Source organism: Phocoena sinus, chromosome 3 (genome assembly GCF_008692025.1).
Source record: "Phocoena sinus isolate mPhoSin1 chromosome 3, mPhoSin1.pri, whole genome shotgun sequence".
NCBI classification, from domain to species: domain Eukaryota; kingdom Metazoa; phylum Chordata; class Mammalia; order Artiodactyla; family Phocoenidae; genus Phocoena; species Phocoena sinus.
Window position 1 is genome coordinate 11,185,781 of NC_045765.1, and position 20,242 is coordinate 11,206,022.

The following is a 20,242-nucleotide window of genomic DNA, read 5'->3' on the forward strand; positions in this document are numbered from 1 at the left end:
CGGCCTGGGGGGCTGTCTGCGGCCTGCCGGGCCCGACGCCCCCTTTTCTTAGTCCTCGGAGGCCGGTAGGAGGCAGGCCGCGCCCGAAGGGGTTCATTCGTTCGGTCGTTCATTCATTCAACCTGAGCCGGGAGCGCCCCCTCTGGTGGGGCGATAACGGCGGCGGGGCGCTGAATCCAGCTCTTTGCCATTTTTTAACTGGTTCCGTCCCCACAGCAACCCCCATCATGAGCTGCCCATTCCATAGATGGGGAAGCGGAGGCACGGAAAGGTTAGGTCACTTGAATGGATCCCGGGCCACCTGGCCAGGAGACCCTGCCCTTCGGTAGTAGAGAACAAGGGAGCCCCGGGAAAAGGGCTGAAGGATAGTAAAAGGGGGTGATGGTTATAAGAAGTGACTATAAGGCAGGGGAAGACTTGGGTTTTGAGGCTGGAGGTTTCAAGATGGAAGGGAAACCTTGGTAGGTAAGGACACTGCCACTGGATTGCTCAGTGTTGCTTCTCAGTCTTTTTCTACTCAGTCTTCAGGGCTTTGTCCCCACTTCCAGTGCCCTGTTTTTGCCAGGTTTCAGTCTGGGCTGGCTGACCTTGGATGGGTCACTTAGCCTGAATCTCCCTTTTGCATTTTTGTGTAATTTCATTCATAATAGGACCCACTTCTTTATTGGGTTCTAGCAAGAAGTAAACGGGATTGTGGGAGTCCCTCCCCTGCAACAGGACCTGGCACAGAATAAGCTCTGTCAGTAGGTCATCATCACTGGTCAGGGATTTCTCCACTCCCTCGTTGAGACACCTCTCTCAGAGGGGAAGTTAGCTCTCAGAGCCTCTTTGCCATGTCTGTGAAAATAGGAAAATGGAAATGGGAAAGATCGCATCTTTCCTAACCACCATTTGCAAGGGTTATGCTCCTACTGCCCTACATTGTTGTGTTTAGTTATGTGTGTTGCTTCATGTAGTCCTTCAGCAACCCCGGAGATAGGACTGCTTTTATAGAGCTTCTTTTAAGGGGCTCTGGGAAAATGGGGTCAGAGATGCAAAATAAATTATCCAAGATCAACATGCTTGTCTTACTCCTTCTCACCCAATACACACCTGTGAGGTTCATGAGGGCAGAGCTCCCCTTAAAATAATCCGGCCTCCCTCTGAAGTACCATGCCAGATTATGGATTACTGCCTCGTTACTTTGAGGAGTAGGTGAAACAGATCAGACTCTGTGAGAATTAGTTGTCATTCTTAGTGTCTTTCGTTTCCCACTTCTCACTACAGGTCAGAGAAACATGGCAGCAAGGAGAATTGCACAGGAGACTTTTGATGCTGTATTGCAGGAAAAGGCTAACCGATATCATATGGACCCCAGTGGTGAGGCTGTAGGCGAAGCTCTTCAGTTTAAAGCTCAAGGTAAATTAAAGTGCCTGTTTTTTTGGGGGGGTTGGAGCGTGTATTTAGGGTTGGGACAAGACCCCGATCTGCAAATCCTCAGATCCTACCTTCTTATTTGTTAAGGGGAGAGAAAATTTTCTCTTGGTCCACCTGTCATGTCACATCATTATGTAGAAGGAGGTATTGTCATTATCTCGAGGTTCTTCTCCCCGGGCACCTTCCCCCACCTAAAGACGGGCTCTTAAATAAACCTCCTGGCTCCATCCCCACCATTGCTACCCAGGTTTGAGCTCTTATCAGTTCTCACCTGGATTATTGCAATAATCTCCTCCTGAAAGGTCTTTCAGCTTCTGGCTTCATTTCCTCAAATCTGCTTTCCCCACAGATCTCTTTTTTTTTAAAAAATTAATTAATTAATTAATTTATTTTTGGCTGTGTTGGGTCTTCATTTCTGTGCGAGGGCTTTCTCTAGTTGCGGGGAGCGTGGGCCACTCTTCATCGCAGTGCGCGGACCTCTCACTATCGCGGCCTCTCTTGTTTTGGAGCACAGGCTCCAGACGCGCAGGCTCAGTAGTTATGGCTCACGGGCCCAGTTGCTTCGTGGCATGTGGGATCTTCCCAGATCAGGTCTCGAACCCGTGTCCCCTGCTTTGGCAGGCAGAATCTCAACCACTGCGCCATCAGGGAAGTACCCCCACAGATCTCTTAATGCCAACCTTGCTGGGCCAAGTCCCTGCTTGGACCCTTGGGGCTCCCCATTTTGGGTTTATATCCTCAGACAAGTGCAGGAGCAGCCGGGTAACTGGTATGTGCAAGACAGGAGGGTCTGGGGGACCTGTGGAGCTGCTGAACGTAGGCCCTGCCTGAAAACATTCCTTTTGCAAAGTTTTGAAACATAATGCCAACAGAATTAAAAATGGTGCCCATGGGGCTTCCCTGGTGGCACAGTGGTTGAGAGTCCGCCTGCCGATGCAGGGGACACGGGTTCGGGCCCCGGTCCGGGAAGATCCCATATGCCGCGGAGCAGCTGGGCCCGTGAGCCATGGCCGCTGAGCCTGCGCGTCCGGAGCCTGTGCTCCACAGCGGGAGAGGCCACAACAGTGAGAGGGCCCGCGTACCGCCAAAAAAAAAAAAAAAAAAAAAAATGGTGCCCACACAGATTGTGGACAACTTGGAGGTCCTTCGCAGCACACAAGGCTCCTAGTCCTCATCCCCTGCTTTGGGCCTGTTGTTTCAGTTATACTGTGTGCCTCTCTGTGTTTTGAATCCCTCATCCCAGCTCTGCATGGTTAATTCCCTCAGGCACTAAGACTCAGCTCACAGGTGCCTTCCCCCAGGAGGCTCTAGTAGGCCTGGAGATTGATTTTGCACTGTGTACTTGCTCCTCTCCCATGGGCTGGCCTCCTCCAGGCCTCCTTTGGGCCTGTGCCGTTTGCTGCTGCACCAGCCCTTGAGCCAGCTGAGGTGTAGAGGAGGCTTTCTCAGTGTTGGCTGGATGAGCCTAAGTGCTTGGGGTAGGGATAACTGTTATTATGTGCTTTGGACCTGGAGAAACTGAGGCTTAGAGGCTGTCTCTAGATTCTGAGTTTTCAAAAATAAGTAGCAGACAAAACCATTCCTATTACAAAAGATGGGAAGAATTAAGTAGTTAAGAATAAGATGTAAAAAGCCTCTTTGCTGTTTCCTTACCCTTCAGAAGTAACCATATCTGTGGTGTTTTGTGCATCCTTTAATTCTTTTAGCCATATGTGAATCCTGAATACTTAATGTGTTTTTATATATATATACATATATGGGGGTATATGTACGTGTATATATATGTGTATGTACATAAACCTGTGTGTATATATATGGGTATTTGAATCTTGGTTTATCTTTATCTAGAGACTCAAACACTAATACATATCTTAAGTTACCTCAGGAAAGGTTGGGGGCAGGGGAGACTGTGAACCCAGTAGGGTGCTAGATGGTTCTGGAACCGTTTCTTTGTCACAGAGCTGCATGGTCCATCGGTCAGCCTTTCTCTGTGCGTGTGCTCTACTCTGCACTTTTCCAATGCCTTGTAAACCAAGTCATTGGAAGATCCTGTTGTGTAGAATGCAGCCACTGCTCTACCTCTAGTGCTACCACCCTCACCAGGCCATCAGTAACCATCACTGTCTGGATTATCTTGGTGGACTCCTTGCTGGAACATCCACATCCACTCTTGTCCCTGTGGTCTGTTCCCCACAGAGCAGCCAGTGAGGTTGTCCCTCTGCTCCAACCCTCCCTCACCCTTCACCCCCATGGCTTTCTGTCTCATTCATAGTAAACCCCAGAGTCCTGTCAAGTGCCTGGCTTGGTCGGGTACCCACCCTGTTCTGTTTGCATCTTCTGTCACAATAGTTCCCTAATTTTGGTGCACATTAGAATCATTTGGGGGCTTTTTTAAAACCCTAATGCCCAGGTCACACCTCATTCTAGTTAATTAAGTCAGGATGCCCCAGGGACTTCAGTGTGCAGCAGAGTTTAGGTTCTGCCTTCTTACCACTTTGCCCCTCTTTCCCTCTGTTCCATTCTGGCCACATTTGTCCCCTCCTCATCTTAGCTCAGGGCTTTGTCCTCACACTCCCTTTGCCTGGTAGGCTTTCCCCACAACTGCCTGTTCTGACCCCCACAGCAGGTCTCTGCTACTCAGATACAGTGTTTCAGAGTTGGCCACCTTGACCAGCCTGTCTAATAATGTCCTTCCCTCCTCACATTCCTGCCTGTTTATTTCTTACTGGCACTTCCTTACACCTCAAGGACTTTTTATGTTTGGCTCCCTCAACTGACAGGTCCAGGAAAGTGGGGTCTTTGCTGTCTCCTTTCCCTCTTGTAACTTCAGGGCCTATAACAGTGCTCACATGCAGTAGGTGCTTAGAAAGTACTGGTTGGACAAATAAACTTGGATTTATACAAAGCCCTGGCTTCCTGTGGCCTCTTGGCCCATCATTACTTCTTGGCATCTCTCTCTCCCTTTTCTTACATTTGACTTTTTGACTAGGTAATAGATTCTGATTCAAAAGCTAGAAAGTAAGAAAGGCACTCTGTGCAAAGTCTCCCTGAGGCCCACTGTTCCCATATGCCCATAGTTCACTTCTGTTGCTGGCTTCTTACAGTTTCTTTTTTTTCTTCTTGGCCGCACCACGCTTCTTATGGGATATTAGTTCCCCAGCAGGGATTAAACCCAGGTCCTCAGCAGTGAAAGCGTGGAATCCTAACCACTACCCCGCCAGGGAATTTCCCTTAGTTTCTTTATGCACAAATGAGCAAATGCAAACATAGTTTCCTATTTTTCTTATTTCTCCACAGAGGAGGACAAAAGTACACAGTGTTTAGTTTCCATTGTGGCCTCTGTTGTTGTGGCTTGTTTAGCTTCTGTCTTCCCTCCTATCTGCTTCAGTCTCTGTTTTTCCAGGAATTGGTTGGCCTAATGGACCTTTCTGAGGGAGCTTATCAGCCAACTTTGGGTCAGATGCTCAGCCAAGGCCCAGACAGCTGTGGTGGGTGCAGTGTCAGATATGGCTCCTGCCTCAGTGGCACTGTGGGCCAAGAGTTCCTCATAGGAAGCAGGGGAAGCAGACATCCTCTAGAAAACCCATCTGCTGTGTGATAGAAGTAGAAACACACAGGTGTTCTGGTCGCAGTAAAGAAGCCCAGGTTATTTGGGGACCAAATACCCTTCCCTGAGTCTAAAAGAGGGCTTGTAAAACAGAGCCAGGGCAGGAGATCTGAATGAGTGAGAGGCACTGCTGCCCAGCCTCGATGGACTGTCGTCAGGGCAAATGCAGGCCCAGTACTTGTAGGTCTTCTATTTTTATAAGTAGTAAATCTATTTTTAAGTGAAACCACACACGTTTTAAATGTTGGCAATGAATATGAGCTTCTAAAATGCACTCTGACTGATAAAGCACCCCTGCTGGCTGGTGGTCTGTGGATCATCCGTTTGCAGCCTGTGGTCTGAAGTACCTTTGTGTTTCTTTCTGGATTGTTTATTTCAGATCTTCTAAGGACAGTCCCAAGAGCCAGAGCAGATATGTATGATGACATTCATAGCAACAGCAGATACACTCTGGGCGGATCTGTAGTTCATCCTCAAGACACTGGGAGAGAAGGCCTGAGAGGTGATATATTTCCAGGACCTTCCTTCAGATCAAGCAACCCTTCTGTAAGTGACGACAGCTACTTTCGCAAAGAATGTGGTCGGGACCTGGAATTTTCCCACCCTGACTCCCGAGACCAGGTCTTCGGCCACCGGAAATTGGGACATTTCCGTTCTCAGGACTGGAAATTTGCACTCCGTGGCTCTTGGGAACAAGACTTTGGCCATTCAGTTTCTCAAGAATCCTCCTGGTCACAGGAGTATAGTTTTGGTCCTTCTGCATTACTGGGGGACTTTGGCTCCTCCAGGCTGATTGAGAAAGAGTGTTTGGAGAAAGAGAGTCGGGATTACGACGTGGACCGTCCAGGAGAGGCAGACACTGTGCTCCGGGGCAGCAGCCAAGTCCAGGGCAGAGGCCGAGGTCTAAACATCGTTGACCAGGAGGGTGCCCTCCTAGGAAAGGGGGAGACTCAAGGCCTGCTCACACCTAAAGGAGGGGTCGGGAAACTTGTCATGCTGAGAAATGTGAGCACAAAACAGGTGCCCACTGTAAGTTGTATCACTCCCAAAACTCAGGGCACTGACCAAATTCAGAAGACCATCCCAAGTCCTGATCTGACCCTGGGGACAAACCCAGGGACGGAAGATGTCCAATTCCCCACTCAGAAAATCCCTTTGGGGCTTAATCTGAAGGATATTCGGCTCCCCAGAAGAAAGATGAGCTTCGATCTGATAGATAAGTCTGATGTTTTTTCGAGGTTTGGGATAGAAATAATCAAATGGGCAGGATTCCACACCATAAAAGATGATGTTAAATTTTCCCAGCTTTTCCAGACTCTCTTTGAACTTGAAACCGAAACCTGTGCTAAAACGCTCGCCTCATTCAAATGCTCCTTAAAACCAGAGCACAGAGATTTTTGCTTTTTTACTATCAAATTTTTAAAGCACTCTGCTTTGAAAACACCCAGAGTGGATAACGAGTTTTTAAACATGCTTTTAGACAAAGGTGCTGTGAAGACCAAAAATTGCTTTTTTGAAATCATAAAGCCCTTTGATAAATACATAATGAGGCTACAAGACCGGCTGCTGAAGAGTGTCACACCCCTGCTCATGGCCTGCAATGCCTACGAGCTGAGTGTCAAGATGAAGACCCTCAGTAACCCCCTGGACTTGGCTATTGCCCTGGAGACCACCAATTCTCTCTGCCGGAAGTCTTTAGCTCTTTTGGGACAGACGTTCTCCTTGGCCTCTTCTTTCCGGCAAGAGAAAATCTTAGAAGCTGTCGGCCTCCAAGATATAGCTCCCTCTCCTGCCGCATTTCCAAACTTTGAGGACTCTACTCTGTTTGGGAGAGAGTACATCGATCACCTGAAAGCCTGGCTGGTCAGCAGTGGGTGTCCACTCCAGGTCAAGAAAGCCGAACCCGAGCCAACCCGAGATCAGGAGAAAACGGTTCCTCCTACCAAACCTGAAATTCAGGCTAAGGCTCTGAGTGGTCTGCGTGATGGTAAGGAAAGCAGCAAAAGTTTCTGTTTGTTGCGATTTGCTTGCTTTTCATGTTTTCTTGTAATGTCTCTCATTCTCTTTGATATTTGTACATAAAACTCCTTTAGCCAGTTGGAAACAAATCAGAATTTTAGTAGTAAACTCACAGTGACCAGTATACATGCCTGCCATTCATTCTGTAAGCATGTAAGCATGCGTTAGGAATCTTCTGTCTGTTACAGAAGTCCTTAGACTTTCTGGGTCAAGACTCCTTTGGGAATCTGATGAAAAGCTGTGGTCCTTGACAGGGAAAATACATATATGTTTGTATACAATGTTGCACTTTCTGGGGTGTTTGTGTCATCCTGCAGCCAAGTTTTAAGAAGCCTTGTTCCGACAGCACCCCTTCTCTACCCCCGCCAAGTTATTACTAGAAGGGAGAGTAAATGCTGGGCACAGTCTCTTAAGAATTCTCCAGGCTTCTAAGGGAAAGAAATCACAAAACCCAGCCCCTCCTTTGCTGGGATTAGGGGGGCTATAGGAGAGGCCCCAGCTCAGCTCAGCATGGGGAGTCAGGAAGGCTATGTTTGAGCTGTTTTGAGGGATGCGTGGTGGAGGCACCTTTTCACCTGCTCGCGTTTCTAGACTGGCTAAAGGTTGAGAGATCACTTCGGTATACCTGGTAACCTGCAGTTAACGAGTTGGCTTACTGGGGAGGGGAAAGACCTAGAAGAAGGTAATAGAAATAGAAATGACTGGCTGGTGTCCCTTGTCCCTCCCCCTTGCTCTCAGGATGGACCTTCTCACAACCCAGACATCCCAGAGGTCATGAGCACACATAGTGGCCATGTGGCCATTTAGGAAGTCCCCTTTCCCTCTGATAGAGTTTTCAGCTTCCATTGCCCCAGCCAAGTTGGGAAGTCTCATTTGTCCCTGAGTCTCTGCAATCCTCTCCACCCTCGTGGAGCCCTGACTGCGACAGGCACTGGGTAGGTCGCTCCACGGATGGGCGGCCACACCTACTCCCAGAGAGAGAGCCTTCCAGTAGTGGGCTCAGGACTGAAGCAGGACCTCTCCTCCCCACATCCCCCAAAGTAGTGGGGTGGAAAGTCAGTATAACAACGATACTGAAGAACTGTAAGAAGGACAAAAAAGTCCCCCATAACCTAAAGTTGCCTGCCACTGTCCCCTGGTTGTGCTGCTATGAGGGCATGCCTGTAGCTGCAGTCTTGCTTTACTGAAAACACTGCAGTCTGCTCTTTTACAGGATTATCGAAGGCTCTTTTCTGTGTTTCTGCGGCATTTGCAGCATCATGACTAAATGTGAATTTACCTCACCTCTCCCTTGATGTTGGACTCATAGTGCCTTTTATTAGAGGCTTCTGAGGCTGAGCAGAGCTCAGTTCCCATGAGATTGGCATCTGCAAAGCATTGGCTCCTTTTCTGGTCAGCAGGTAGACAGCACCAGCGCCCACGTCTTATGGGGCGCTGCCCTGCCATTACTTCAGTACTGTTAGAAATGCTGGGATGACATCTTTGGTTGCATTTATTATTGCTATTATTTTCGTTAAAAATATTTTTGAATCCTCCCTTAAAGGAGATATTCACAGAATGATTGCTGGGCCAAAAGTAGGACCCACTTTCTGGCCCTTACTATGGTCATCTTCTCTAGAGATGGTTGCAATGATGCACAAATTTCATTATCTTTGAAAGCTTCTGACTTTGAATCTCTTATTCTTTTGTAAAATCATATAAAACTAGCAGTTCTATAGAATAAGAGCTGACAACAAAAAAAGGGAAAGTAATTTCAGAGGGGAAATGACATGACAATTGAAGGATTGACTCATCCTATGTTAAGAACTCACATTGATGTTTAAAATACCATTCCACAGAACAAACTGGAAAACCTCTCCAGTTCAGGGGTGATTTTTATTGAATGAGACCATCTGTGCTATTAAAACTAGCAAATATCAGAAAACTAAACAATCTTAGTGTTTAAGGGCATAATGCTCTTCTGTGTTGCTGGTGGCATTGTAAATTACAAGTCATTGGAGGAAATTCACACTTTAAGAAATGTTGTCTTTTCATACATTCAGCAGATATTTTCTGTGAACATCTACCTTGGAACTACTGACTTTTTTTTTTTTTGCGGTACGCGGGCCTCTCACTGTTGCGGCCTCTCCCGTTGCAGAGCACAGGCTCCAGACGCGCAGGCTCAGCAGCCGTGGCTCACGGGCCTAGCTGCTCCGCGGCATGTGGGATCTTCCCGGACCGGGGCACAAACCCGTGTCCCCTGCATCAGCAGGTGGACTCTCAACCACTGCGCCACCAGGGAAGCCCTACTGACTTTTTTAATTGGGAAATTTTTCTTTGTAAATTTATGTATATGTTTTATGATTACAAAACACATGTGTGTTTAACTTTTATGGATAAAGCAAACACAAAAAATGAAATCCCTGATAAATCTACCACCCATAGATAATCTCTGTTAATTTTCTGGTATATTTCCTTCTAATTTTTTTCTGTGTGTCTGTATTTATGTATCTCTTTTCCTTTTTTTCGTATTGCAACTCACAGTTTAGATATACTTTTTACATATTTTATACCTAGATACAGTTTATGTCTTTTGTTCTCCCCTTAATATTGTGAACATTCAAGTTAAGATGTATGCAAAAGGTGGTTAGGAGTTGCTGCACACCATTTTCTCCTATAGAATATGTATATATATTGCTCTGTACAGTCATCGTAAGTTTGTGACTGTTTCTCTCCTAGCGATTATGCTGCTATAGCTTTTGAGAGGATATTTTGCATATTGGTTTCGAGAATAACAGGCCCCTTTCCTCTTTTCAATGTTGGTCTGTCATGAACGAGGATTTCAGTTCCTGGTGCCTGCTTAGGCCCCATCCTAAGCCTTCAGTTCTGTCCTGGTCTTCCCAGGCCCCATGTGGTCCAGTGTGTTTCTCAGAAAAGCCCTTCTGTGTGTTCCAGAGGTCCCCCAACGAGCAGACCACAAGGTGGTGGACACCATTGACCAGCTGGTCACACGTGTTGTTGGAGGCAGCCTGTCTCCCAAAGAAAGAGCTCTTCTCAAGGAGGACCCTGCTTACTGGTAGGTCTTTAAATGTTGCTCTTCAGAATTCCTCCCATAAAGTACATGGCAATGTTTTTGTTGCTCTGATGATGTCCAGAGAAGAGGGTGAGATGCTTATTTTGCGCTGTGGTGTAGTCAGTGGAAGAGCATGAGGGTGGGTCAGGTTCATGTGGGTTCAAGCTCCAGTCTGCTGCTTACCTGCCATGTGGCCTTCTCTCATCTGGACACGGAGCACTTTGTCCCTGCTGTGCTGGTTTGAGGATGAGGTGAGAGGTGTATGCAAAGAATGAGTGTAAGATAAGGAATATATCACAGCAGTTGTTTGTGATTTATTGCTACTGTTTGTTAAACTGTCTTTTCCTTTTGCCTTATTGCCTCTTCACTTGAATAGAACTTTTTAAAATTAAGGTTTTCACCATAAATACAGTATTTGATCATTAGAGAAGGTAAAGAAGAACAGAAAATTAGGCAAAGCCACCTGTGTGCTTACTGGCATTCACTGGCATTTTTGGGTATTTGCTTCCAGTCTTTCTGCTCATTGCGAGCTGTTTGGTTTTTAACACAGTTGTGATTATGCTGTGATATATGCTACTCCTTTTAGATAACAAAGGAAAATGCTCGTATTCCCTACTTTTTGAAAACATTTCAGATGGCTGTGTTTACCGGTTCGCAGAGTTGGTGATCAGTTTATCTAGCCATTCCTCTCTTGTTGGATTTTTAGAATATTTTTGATTGTACACTATTTTTAATTTTTCCTGTGAATAGCTTAATGTGTCACATTTCTGTGTGTGTTTAGGGTTATCTCTAGATTAGATTGCTGGAAGTGGAAAGGTTTTATACTTCGTTAACTTTTTAAAAAATGATCAAAGTGGCATATGCCCTTTGTAAAAATAGAGAAAAGTAAAAAGGCAAAGATGGAGTTACTCAGAGCTCTCCCACTTTTCCCCCACAGTGTGTGCTCTGTAGTTGTGTCCTGTGTTTTAAACTTAACATAATTGTCCTTATTATCAATGAATGCATACTATTCCTTCTTACACAGTATACGACACTCAACCATTGCCCATTGGTGGATTCTTGGATTCTAATAACGTCATGATGAATGTTGTCTTGCTTTTATTTATGTCTACATTTCTGGCAGTTTATTACGGTAGTATGTGGGAGTAAAATTGCTAGTTTAAAAAGAAAGCTCATTTTAGAGGCCTTTGATCTGTGTCAGTGTTTCTCAACTGCAGCATTATTATTGTTATTATTTTTAAAGAAGATGTTGGGGGTAGGAGTTTATTAATTAATTTATTTATTTTTGCTGTGTTGGGTCTTCGTTTCTCTGCGAGGGCTTTCTCTAGTTGTGGCAAGCGGGGGCCACTCTTCATCGCAGCGCGCGGGCCTCTCACTATCGCGGCCTCTCTTGTTGCGGAGCACAGGCTCCAGACGCGCAGGCTCAGTAGTTGTGGCTCACGGGCCTAGTTGCTCCGTGGCATGTGGAATCCTCCCATACCAGGGCTCGAACCCGTGTCCCCTGCAGTAGCAGGCAGATTCTCAACCACTGCACCACTAGGGAAGCCCAACTGCAGCATTATTGATGTTTGAGGCTAGATAATTCTCTGCAGGGGGACTGTCCTGGGCATCCTTGGCCTCCACTCACTAGGTGCCAGTAGAAGCCTCCATCCCAGCCAAAAATACCTTCAGACATTGCTCAGTGTCCCCTGGGGGACAGAGTTGTCCCTGGTGGAGACCACTGATCTTTATCATCAGGTTATTTTCCGTGAGTGACACCCTTACTGCCACTCCGTACATGTGCCATGCCTTCACATGAGTGTTTTTGACTTAAAGATAATTTCATAGTGTGATGTTTTACCTTATATTCTTTTGTTAATTAAAAAGATTATGTGTTTGCTCATAGGATTTCTAGTTGTAGTTCCTCTTTTTTGAGTGATCTGTTCAGGTCTGGTATAGTCAATGCTGTATCCATACCAAGCTCTCTATTCTTGCTGTTGTAATTTCTAAAGATGCTTGAAAGGTGTAAATTTCTGTGTAATGGCACCAGGGCTTTGGTCCTAACCAGCATGATTTTTCAGGAGAAGAGTTGGAACTTGTTATGGTTTTATTTTTACAGAATTTTTTGTTTTTTGGCTGCACTGGGTCTGTGTTGCTGCACTCGGTCTTTCTCTAGTTATGGCGAGCGGGGCTACTCTTTGTTGTGGTGCATGGTCTTCTCTTTGCGGTGGCTTCTCTTGTTGTAGAGCACGGGCTCTAGGTGCGTGGGCTTCAGTAGTTGCAGCGCTTGGGCTCAGAAGTTGGGGCTCATGGGCTCTAGCGCGCATGCTCAGTAGTTGTGGCGCACGGGCTTAGATGCTCCATGGCATGTGGGATCTTCCTGGACCAGGACTCAAACCCGTGTTCCCTGCATTGGCAGTGGATTCTTAACCACTGAGCCACCAGGGAAATCCTTTACAGAATTGTTGAATTCATCAAGATTATGTTCCTGTGTTGAATAAGATAGGCATGTAACTTAAAAGGTAAAAAAAAGAAAAGAAAAGAAACCCAGTAACCTAATTGCCCCAGTATCATTTATTGAATACTTTTTATTTAGCAAATACTTTTGCTTTCTGTGCACTTGGTACCATTCTAAGCACTTTACTGCTTTAAGCATTAGCTGGCCGAACCCTCATAAACAACCTTTTGAGGTAGGTATGTTGTCATCCTGATTTTACAGACAGAAAAGTTGAGGCTCAAAAGAGACCTCTTGCCTCAAGGAGACACAGCTAGTAAAAGACAGAGCTGAGATTCACGTTCTGGCTGTGTGGTCTCAACCAACGCTCATACTGAAGGAAGGAGGCTAGATAGCCTCAGATTGACAGATGAAAGCAGAGACCAAATCCTCTGGGTAAGATGTCATCTAGACTTGGAAGACCCAGGGGCAATTTCCAGGTGATTGCCGAGGTGATTGGGCTGGAGGGAAGGGGGACCCTGAGAGGACTAGGAGCATGCCTCTCTGCTGCATGACTGCTCTGCACTACCCATCAGGTTCATGATCTCTGACAGTCAGGGGTGGCAGACGGAAGCATAGCCAGAGCTGGGCGTATGTGTGGCAGTGGGAGGGGGTTGCAAATCAGAAATGAGCATTGAGCTCTAAACCAAGTATTTGAGGGAAACTGGCAGCATGAAGGAGGGACACCCAACCCAGCAGATCTGGCACCTAAGAAGTTACTATAAGGAAAAGAAGATTGTCTACAAGTACATGTGTGTAATTAATAGTCTTGGGTGGATAATAGCATATTGTATCCATGAAATAGGAACTGCTTGTTATGGAAAAGAACCAATTAAGGATCTTGGAATTGACAAATGTGATTGTTGAAATGATCTCAGTGGTCGGCTGATAGAATTGACCTGGATGAAGAACAGATTAGGGAGCTGGACTCAGAGACGTGATCACCTGTGACTTCCTTCAGAAAGAATTACCCAGAGACTGTAAGAAGAAAGAGTATGCAAAAAACAGTGTTAAAGAACTAGTAAACTTAGGTTTTTGGTGTGTATATTTGAATTCTTAAAGTAGTACTTTACCTAATGTGATTTACCAAAAAAATGAAGTAAACACAAATGGCAAAATGTTTCTGCCATGATATCAATGGCAGAAACCATGGCTGTGTCTATGTGGCATGCAGGATCTTAGTTCCCTGACCAGGGATTGAACCCATGCCCCCTACAGTGGAAGTGCAGAGTCTTAACCACTGGGCGGCCAGGGAAGTTCCCAGTTCTACTCCTTGGAGACAGTCGCTTTTAGTTCATTAAACTACTTTTAACTGTTACTTCTGTATCTCTAGAGATGATAAGCCTATGTTGCTCTTTTTTTTGTTTGTTTGTTTTTTATGACCACACTGCAGGTCTCGTGGGATCTTAGTTCCCCAACCAGGGATCGAACCCAGGCCCCGAAAGTGAAAGCACCAAGTCCTAACCGCTGGACCACCAGGGAATTCCCCAAAGCATTTTCCTTATAATGAAAAGTGTATAATTCAAGCCTCACAGCAACATGATGAAGTAGCTTATTGTTATCATCCATCTCATCTTACAGATGGAGAAACTGAGGCACAGAAAGATTCAGTAAATCTCACAGCTAATAAGTGGCTACACTGGGATTTGAACTGTGCAGGCTAGCTTAGGAATATTCTATGCTCTTGATGTTACGCTCCACTAGAACTAAGGGAGATGGGTTTGTGACATGTCCTCACACTGCATGCACTTGGCATTAGAACTGACCAGGGGAAAGGGACTTACATCTTGGGGATCCAGGTCACCTGGGCACTGACTCCACTTTCTGCCCTGGATGAGGGGCTGCGTTTGACTTGAGAACTGGAGCTTCTGTTTTGGTCAGCCTTCCCTTATGTGGCAACCCTTGCTTGTTAGGATGCAATCTTGCAGGATGCTGCTGTTGGCCCAGCAGAGTGTCCAGGGCAGCAGAGGAGCCAGCACACAGCCTCTTTCCTCAGATCCAGCCAGACCTTGACTGTGCAGTGAGCATCAACAGGAGCTTCATATGGAGCTGCCCACCAGGGACATGCCACATCACACGGTGCTGCCAGCGTCCTGCTGTGCACTGCCACCTCACAGCCAATCAGCTTCTGTTATTGGTAATTGGGAACCTCATCTAATATATGATCTCAACTTCAGCGTCCAAAAGCCGCATGAAATATTGCCATACTCACCAAACAGTACTCGTTCTTTAACACAAACTGAGATTGAACGTTCACAAAAAACTTGTTATGAATGAGGTCGTGTAGAAAATTACAGAATGTCCCAGGAAAGGGAAGTCACGTGGGCCACATTGTGCAATGCATAGAAGTTGAAACCAGCAACAGCCAAAATAAAACAGGCTTCTGAATAACTTTTGTATGAAAGAGAATTAGAATTGGAATTAGAAATTCTTCAGAAGGAAGTAGCAGGGAGAGCATTGCATATAGAATGCATCCGTGACAGCGGTTGGGAGAAAGGTGCGACCTTGTGTGTGTATCAGAAATAAAGAGTGAAGGTAAGCATTCAATTCATGAAGCAAGAAAGAAATGGTGCAAAAAGCCCAGAGACTACAAGGAAAGGGTTAATAGAGATGAAAGAAAGTGCTAATGAAAAAGTCAACAAAGTAAATAATGTGACCTTCTCCTTCTAATCCAGTCATGCCTCTTTCTAACCCATTCCTTGAGCAAATCCTTAAGTTTGCTTTATATTCTTTCAACCTATATGAAAAAAACAGATATACGTGGATGTCATGTACACAAAGCAGTTTCATATGGTACGTATCAATGTTGGTCTTCTCTAGTTTGCTGTCTGTGAGCTGTATTACGGATCTCTTTCTATGTTAGTACATGTAACTCAAACTCCTCTCTTCTGTACTGTTCTCATTATGACTCTGGCATGTGATTTCACAGCGGTGGCACACTCAGTGCCTTAATGATGTAGTTAAAAGGTCGCTGAGTGCTCACCACTTGAAGGGCATCATCTCCTGAAAGTGATGTCCAGGAGCAACACCTGCCACTTCCTGACAGCAGAGAGCTTCCATGGTTTCAGGGTAACTGGTTTGTATTGTGAGGCCACCAGGAGCTGGGAGCTCCTTCATGGCTGCTGATGACGGAAATTGAGGAGGAATCGACCAGTGTTCGGTCAGAGCTCCTGGTCACCCTGTGCTCACTCTGAGCAGGACAGATGACCAAGGCCCAGCGCTGGGTTCTTGGTGGAGCCGGGCGGAGCCTCTCCAACAGCAGGGAGGCCACCAAGTAGAAAGGGTTTGCAGAAGTGTATTTACAGCGACAATTTGGTCATGCTGGTGTATTCACAAATGTCCTGCTATTCCTGTTTTGTTATACAGGTTTTTATCTGATGACAGTAGTCTGGAGTATAAATATTATAAGCTGAAGCTGGCAGAAATGCAGCGGATGAGCCAGAACTTGCCAGGAGCAGATCAGAAGCCGATGGCGGCAGAGTGTGCAGTCCGGGCCATGCTATATTCCCGGGCAGTCCGGAGCCTCAAGAAGAGGCTCCTACCAGGGCGGCGGCGGGGGCTGCTTCGAGCTCAAGGACTCCGGGGCTGTAAAGTGAGGAGAGCGACCACTGGTACCCAGACCCTCCTCTCCTCAGGCACCAGGCTGAAACACCATGGCCGGCAGGCTCCAGGCTCCTTGCAGGGAAAGCCGCCCCAACCAGATGGAAATGATGCTGCCAAGGACTGCCCGCCAGACCCAGCCGGACCCTCTCCTCGGGACCCCAGCCCAGAAGCCTCAGGCCCATCCCCCAAGCCAGCAGGAGTGGATGTCTCCGAAGCCCCTCAGACCTCTTCTCCCTGCCTGTCTACTGATGGTGAGTGCTCACTTCTGTCCCCCTCCTCTGGGCCCCAGCCTCAATGCTCATCTATCCCCAGGGCTCTCTGCAGAGACAGGTGCTTCAGTGGGCTGGGCTGGGCAGCAGGCAGCAGCGAAAGGGACCTGGCCAGAATGGCACACACACGGGCACTCTCTCTCCTCTTGCTTCCTCAAGGGGCTGGCTCTAGACTCCTGCTGCACCCTTCCTCTTATCCTGAGTGTGGAGCTGACACGAGGTGCTGCCTGGTGACTCGGTGCTTCCCTGCAAGGTCCTCCTGCTGGCCAGCAGGGTGTGCCATGTGCCCGTGCTTAGGGCTTTGAGCTCCTTGATCCATTTCTCTCTATTCTTGCCCGTTATATGTTCCATAAGGCTGCCCGTGTTCTCGTTCTGCTTCCTCTTCCCCGCTAAGGTCTCTGTGTTTCCTTCCTTAGAGTTTGTTGACCAGCAATTTCTTTTGTTTCTCCCAGCCATTACCTTCTCCTACTGCAACAGGCCTGCCCTCTGCCCAGTGCTTCCCACTCAGCACTAGGTGGGAATGGAGAGGGAAAAAATCTACACAACTGCTACATTTCTCTAGCTGTTGCTACATAACAAGCCAGTCCAAACTGTGGCTTCAAACAGGAGGCATCCAGTGTTGCTTCAAGTCAGCTGGGCTGGGCCTGCAAACTGTCTGCAGGCAGTGGCCAGTTGTCTGGAACTGTCAGCTGAGATGATAGGGGTAGTGGGCTACATGCCTGTCACCCACCAGCAGTTCACCTGACAGTCGGGTTTGGCCATCCAGGAGAGACAGAGGAGGTGCTTGAGCCCTCTCAGGCCTGGACTCCACATTTCTGTCACATTCGTAGCCAGCAAGAGTTCCAGGGCCAGCCCCAGTTCAAGGGGAAAAAAGAGAGTCCACCTCTGCTGGACAGAGCTGCAGAGTCACATGTCAAAGGGCAAGGGTACAGTGAGGGGCCGTCTTTATAATCAGTCTCCACAACCCCACGATGTTCACATGGGAATTGGCAGCTCAGAACCAATACATGACAGTTGCTTTATTTTGTAGTTGATACGAAGACAATGGAGACTGCAGAGAAACTGGCCAGATTTGTTGCTCAGGTGGGACCAGAGATTGAACAATTCAGCATAGAAAACAGCATTGACAACCCTGACCTTTGGTATGTACCCATCACACCCCTTTAATCTGAGGCCATGAGTGTCCTGAGAGCCCACAGGAGTTCACCCCATGAGTGTCCTGAGAGCCCACAGGGGGTCGCCCTGGGATAAATCACGACTTCACTTCTGCTGAGCTCAGGGCTGTTAGGGAGCATCTGTTTTGGGTTGTTGGGAGACCTGCCCTCATCTGGGGCATCAGGAAAAGCCTCCCCCGGAGGGAAGTTTAAGCTGGATCTGAAGGTTCAATGGGCGTTGGCCAGGGGAAAGGGGAGAGAATGCCCTGGCCGAGGGACTTATAGTTTCCCCAGGACCTTTGCAGAGGCAAAGAGGAGAGTGTGTCCTCGCCCATGAGTCTGAGGAGGAGGAGGGCACTGTCCCTGGTCATGCTGGCTACTCTGGGCAGGATGAGAATGTGCTGCTCATGTAGCATGTTGGGTTTTGGTCCAGATGTAAGCAGCAAGCACTTCCACTCAGTGATGGCGTGGCACCCTTGTGCCGGGAGGGGGCACCATTTTCCTCTCCATTCTTCAGATGGCGTAATCATTCAACACTACACAGCCCAGAGGCCACAGAACCAGAGCCCCACTCTGCCTGCGGGGTGCGGGTTCTCCTTCACGGAGAGGCTGCCTGAGGGCCATGTGTTCCCAGTACTGAGCCGTAACCAGGCTGGGCTCCCCTTGGAGTGTGGGGTTCCCATGCTGTGTAGATTGTGTCCTATTGCCAGCTAGGGGTTCCGGGCGCTCACCCTGCTCCCAGCATGCTAGAGAGTCGTGCCTCAGCTTAGTTAAGAATACAGTTAAAAACTTTACATTTCCTGGAGCATTTCTGGGACCCAGTAGTGGCTAAGCGCATACTTCTAGTTTGGCCTTACACACAATCTCTTTGTGTTTGTGGTGAGAATTTTTGGGTATCTTCCAGAAGGGGATTGTTGAATCATAGTTCAATGCAAACTAAGTTTTGTTAGTGCGAATTCCCCTCCCTGAGGGCCACTCTCCTACGAGTGTCATGAGTGCCTGTCCCCACCCCCCCCCACCTTTTGGCATGCCTTTGAGCCAGTGGGATTGGTGAGGAATTTCTAATTTTCTCAGTGAAGTTTTAGTTTGCATTTTTCTTACGAGTGAAATTGAACCTCTTTTCATAAACTTGTGTCCTTTGAATATCTTTCTGTAAACTGTTCATATAATTTGCCCTTTTTTTAAAAAAAAGTTTTGTTGAGGTATAATTGACATGCCATAAACTGCACATATTTGTCTAATAAGTTTTTTTTATTAATTAATTTATTTTTTACTGCATTGGGTCTTTGTTGCTGTGAGCAGGCTTTCTCTAGTTGCAGTGAGTGGGGGCTACTCTTCCTTGCGGAGCACGGACTTCTCATTGTGGTGGCTTCTCTTGTTGCAGAGCACAGGCTCTAGGTGCGCAGGCTGCAGTAGTTGTGGCACATGGGCTCAGTACTTGTGGCGTGCAGGCTCAGTAGTTGTGGCCCATGGGCTTGGTTGCTCTGCAGCATGTGGGATCTTCCCGGACGAGGGCTCGAACCCTGAATTGACAGGAGGATTCTTAACCACTGCGCCACCAGGGAAGTCCCTGTCTAATAAGTTTTAATGCGTGTTTACACTCATGCAGCCATCACCAGCATCAAGATGATGAACACATCCATGACTCAAAAGTTTCCTTGTGCCCTTTGTCATCCCTTCCTTCAGGCAGCTGCTGATCAGGGCTCTCTCACTGTAAATAGTTTGCATTTTCTATAATTTTGTGTAAATGCAGTTTGTTTTCTCCTTTTGTCTGGCTTCTTACTCCACATAATTATTAGGGTTCATCCATGTTGTGTGTATCCATAGTTCATTCCTGTTTATTGCTGAGTGTATCGCATTGTATGGCTGGACCACAGTTATTTACCCGTTCAGCTGTTGATGGCATTGAGATGTTTCCATTCTGGGACGATTTCAGATAAACCTTCTGTGAGCAGTCATGTACAAGGTCTGCTTTTATTTCTCTCCAGTAAAATACTGAGGCAGAGAAAGACTGGCTCACATGGTGGGTCTGTGTTTAACTTTTGAAGAAACTTCCAGACAGTCTTTCTAAGTGGTGGCACAGTTTTGCATTTCCAGCAGCTTGGGTGAGAGTTCTGGTTCCTCCCCATCCTTACCAGCACTTGATAGTGTCAGTCTTCTTCATGTTAGCCCTCTTGGTGCGGGGGAGGGGTGGTTCTCATTTGTGTTTCTCTGAGGACTAACAGTGCTGAGCATCTTTGCACGTGCTTATGTATTTCTTTAGTGAAGTGTCTGCTCGGATCTTTGGCCTCTTGTTTTATTGGGTCGTTTATTTACTTATTAATGAATTTTGAGAGTTTGTTATGTATTCTTGATACAAGTTATTTGTCAAGTGTGTGGTTTGCAGATAATTTCTCCCAGTCTGTGACTTGTTTTCTCATTCTAGCAGTGTCTTTTGGAGGGCAGAAGTTCCTAATCTTTGCCCTTTTCTCGATTGGGATTTTTGGATTTATTCTTTCTAGTTTCTCTGACCTTTTACCTGTAATGTAATTGTATCTATTTCCTTCATAGTTGGATATTTTTCACTTTACTTATGGTATGTTCTGCAGTGCAGAAACGTTTGATCTAGTAAAATTTCTCAGTTTTATCTCGTTGCACCTGGATACAGAG

At 46.8% G+C, this 20,242-nt stretch overlaps 1 protein-coding gene across 13 annotated transcripts in view; it reads left to right on the forward strand.

The window, feature by feature from the left end:
* SUGP2 (SURP and G-patch domain containing 2) overlaps positions 1-20,242 on the forward strand; it is a 31,138-nt gene that overhangs the window by 712 nt on the left and 10,184 nt on the right. For all 13 annotated transcript variants that reach the window (XR_004349156.1, XR_004349155.1, XR_004349154.1 and 10 more), the window contains exons 2-6: positions 1,267-1,398; positions 5,403-7,010; positions 9,977-10,097; positions 15,934-16,421; positions 17,470-17,581. Coding sequence is in view for 7 of the 13 variants with exons in the window: in XM_032626339.1 (XP_032482230.1) it covers positions 1,267-1,398; positions 5,403-7,010; positions 9,977-10,097; positions 15,934-16,421; positions 17,470-17,581 (2,461 nt within the window). In the remaining 6 variants the exon portion in view is untranslated. The remainder of the gene's footprint in view (positions 1-1,266; positions 1,399-5,402; positions 7,011-9,976; positions 10,098-15,933; positions 16,422-17,469; positions 17,582-20,242) is intronic.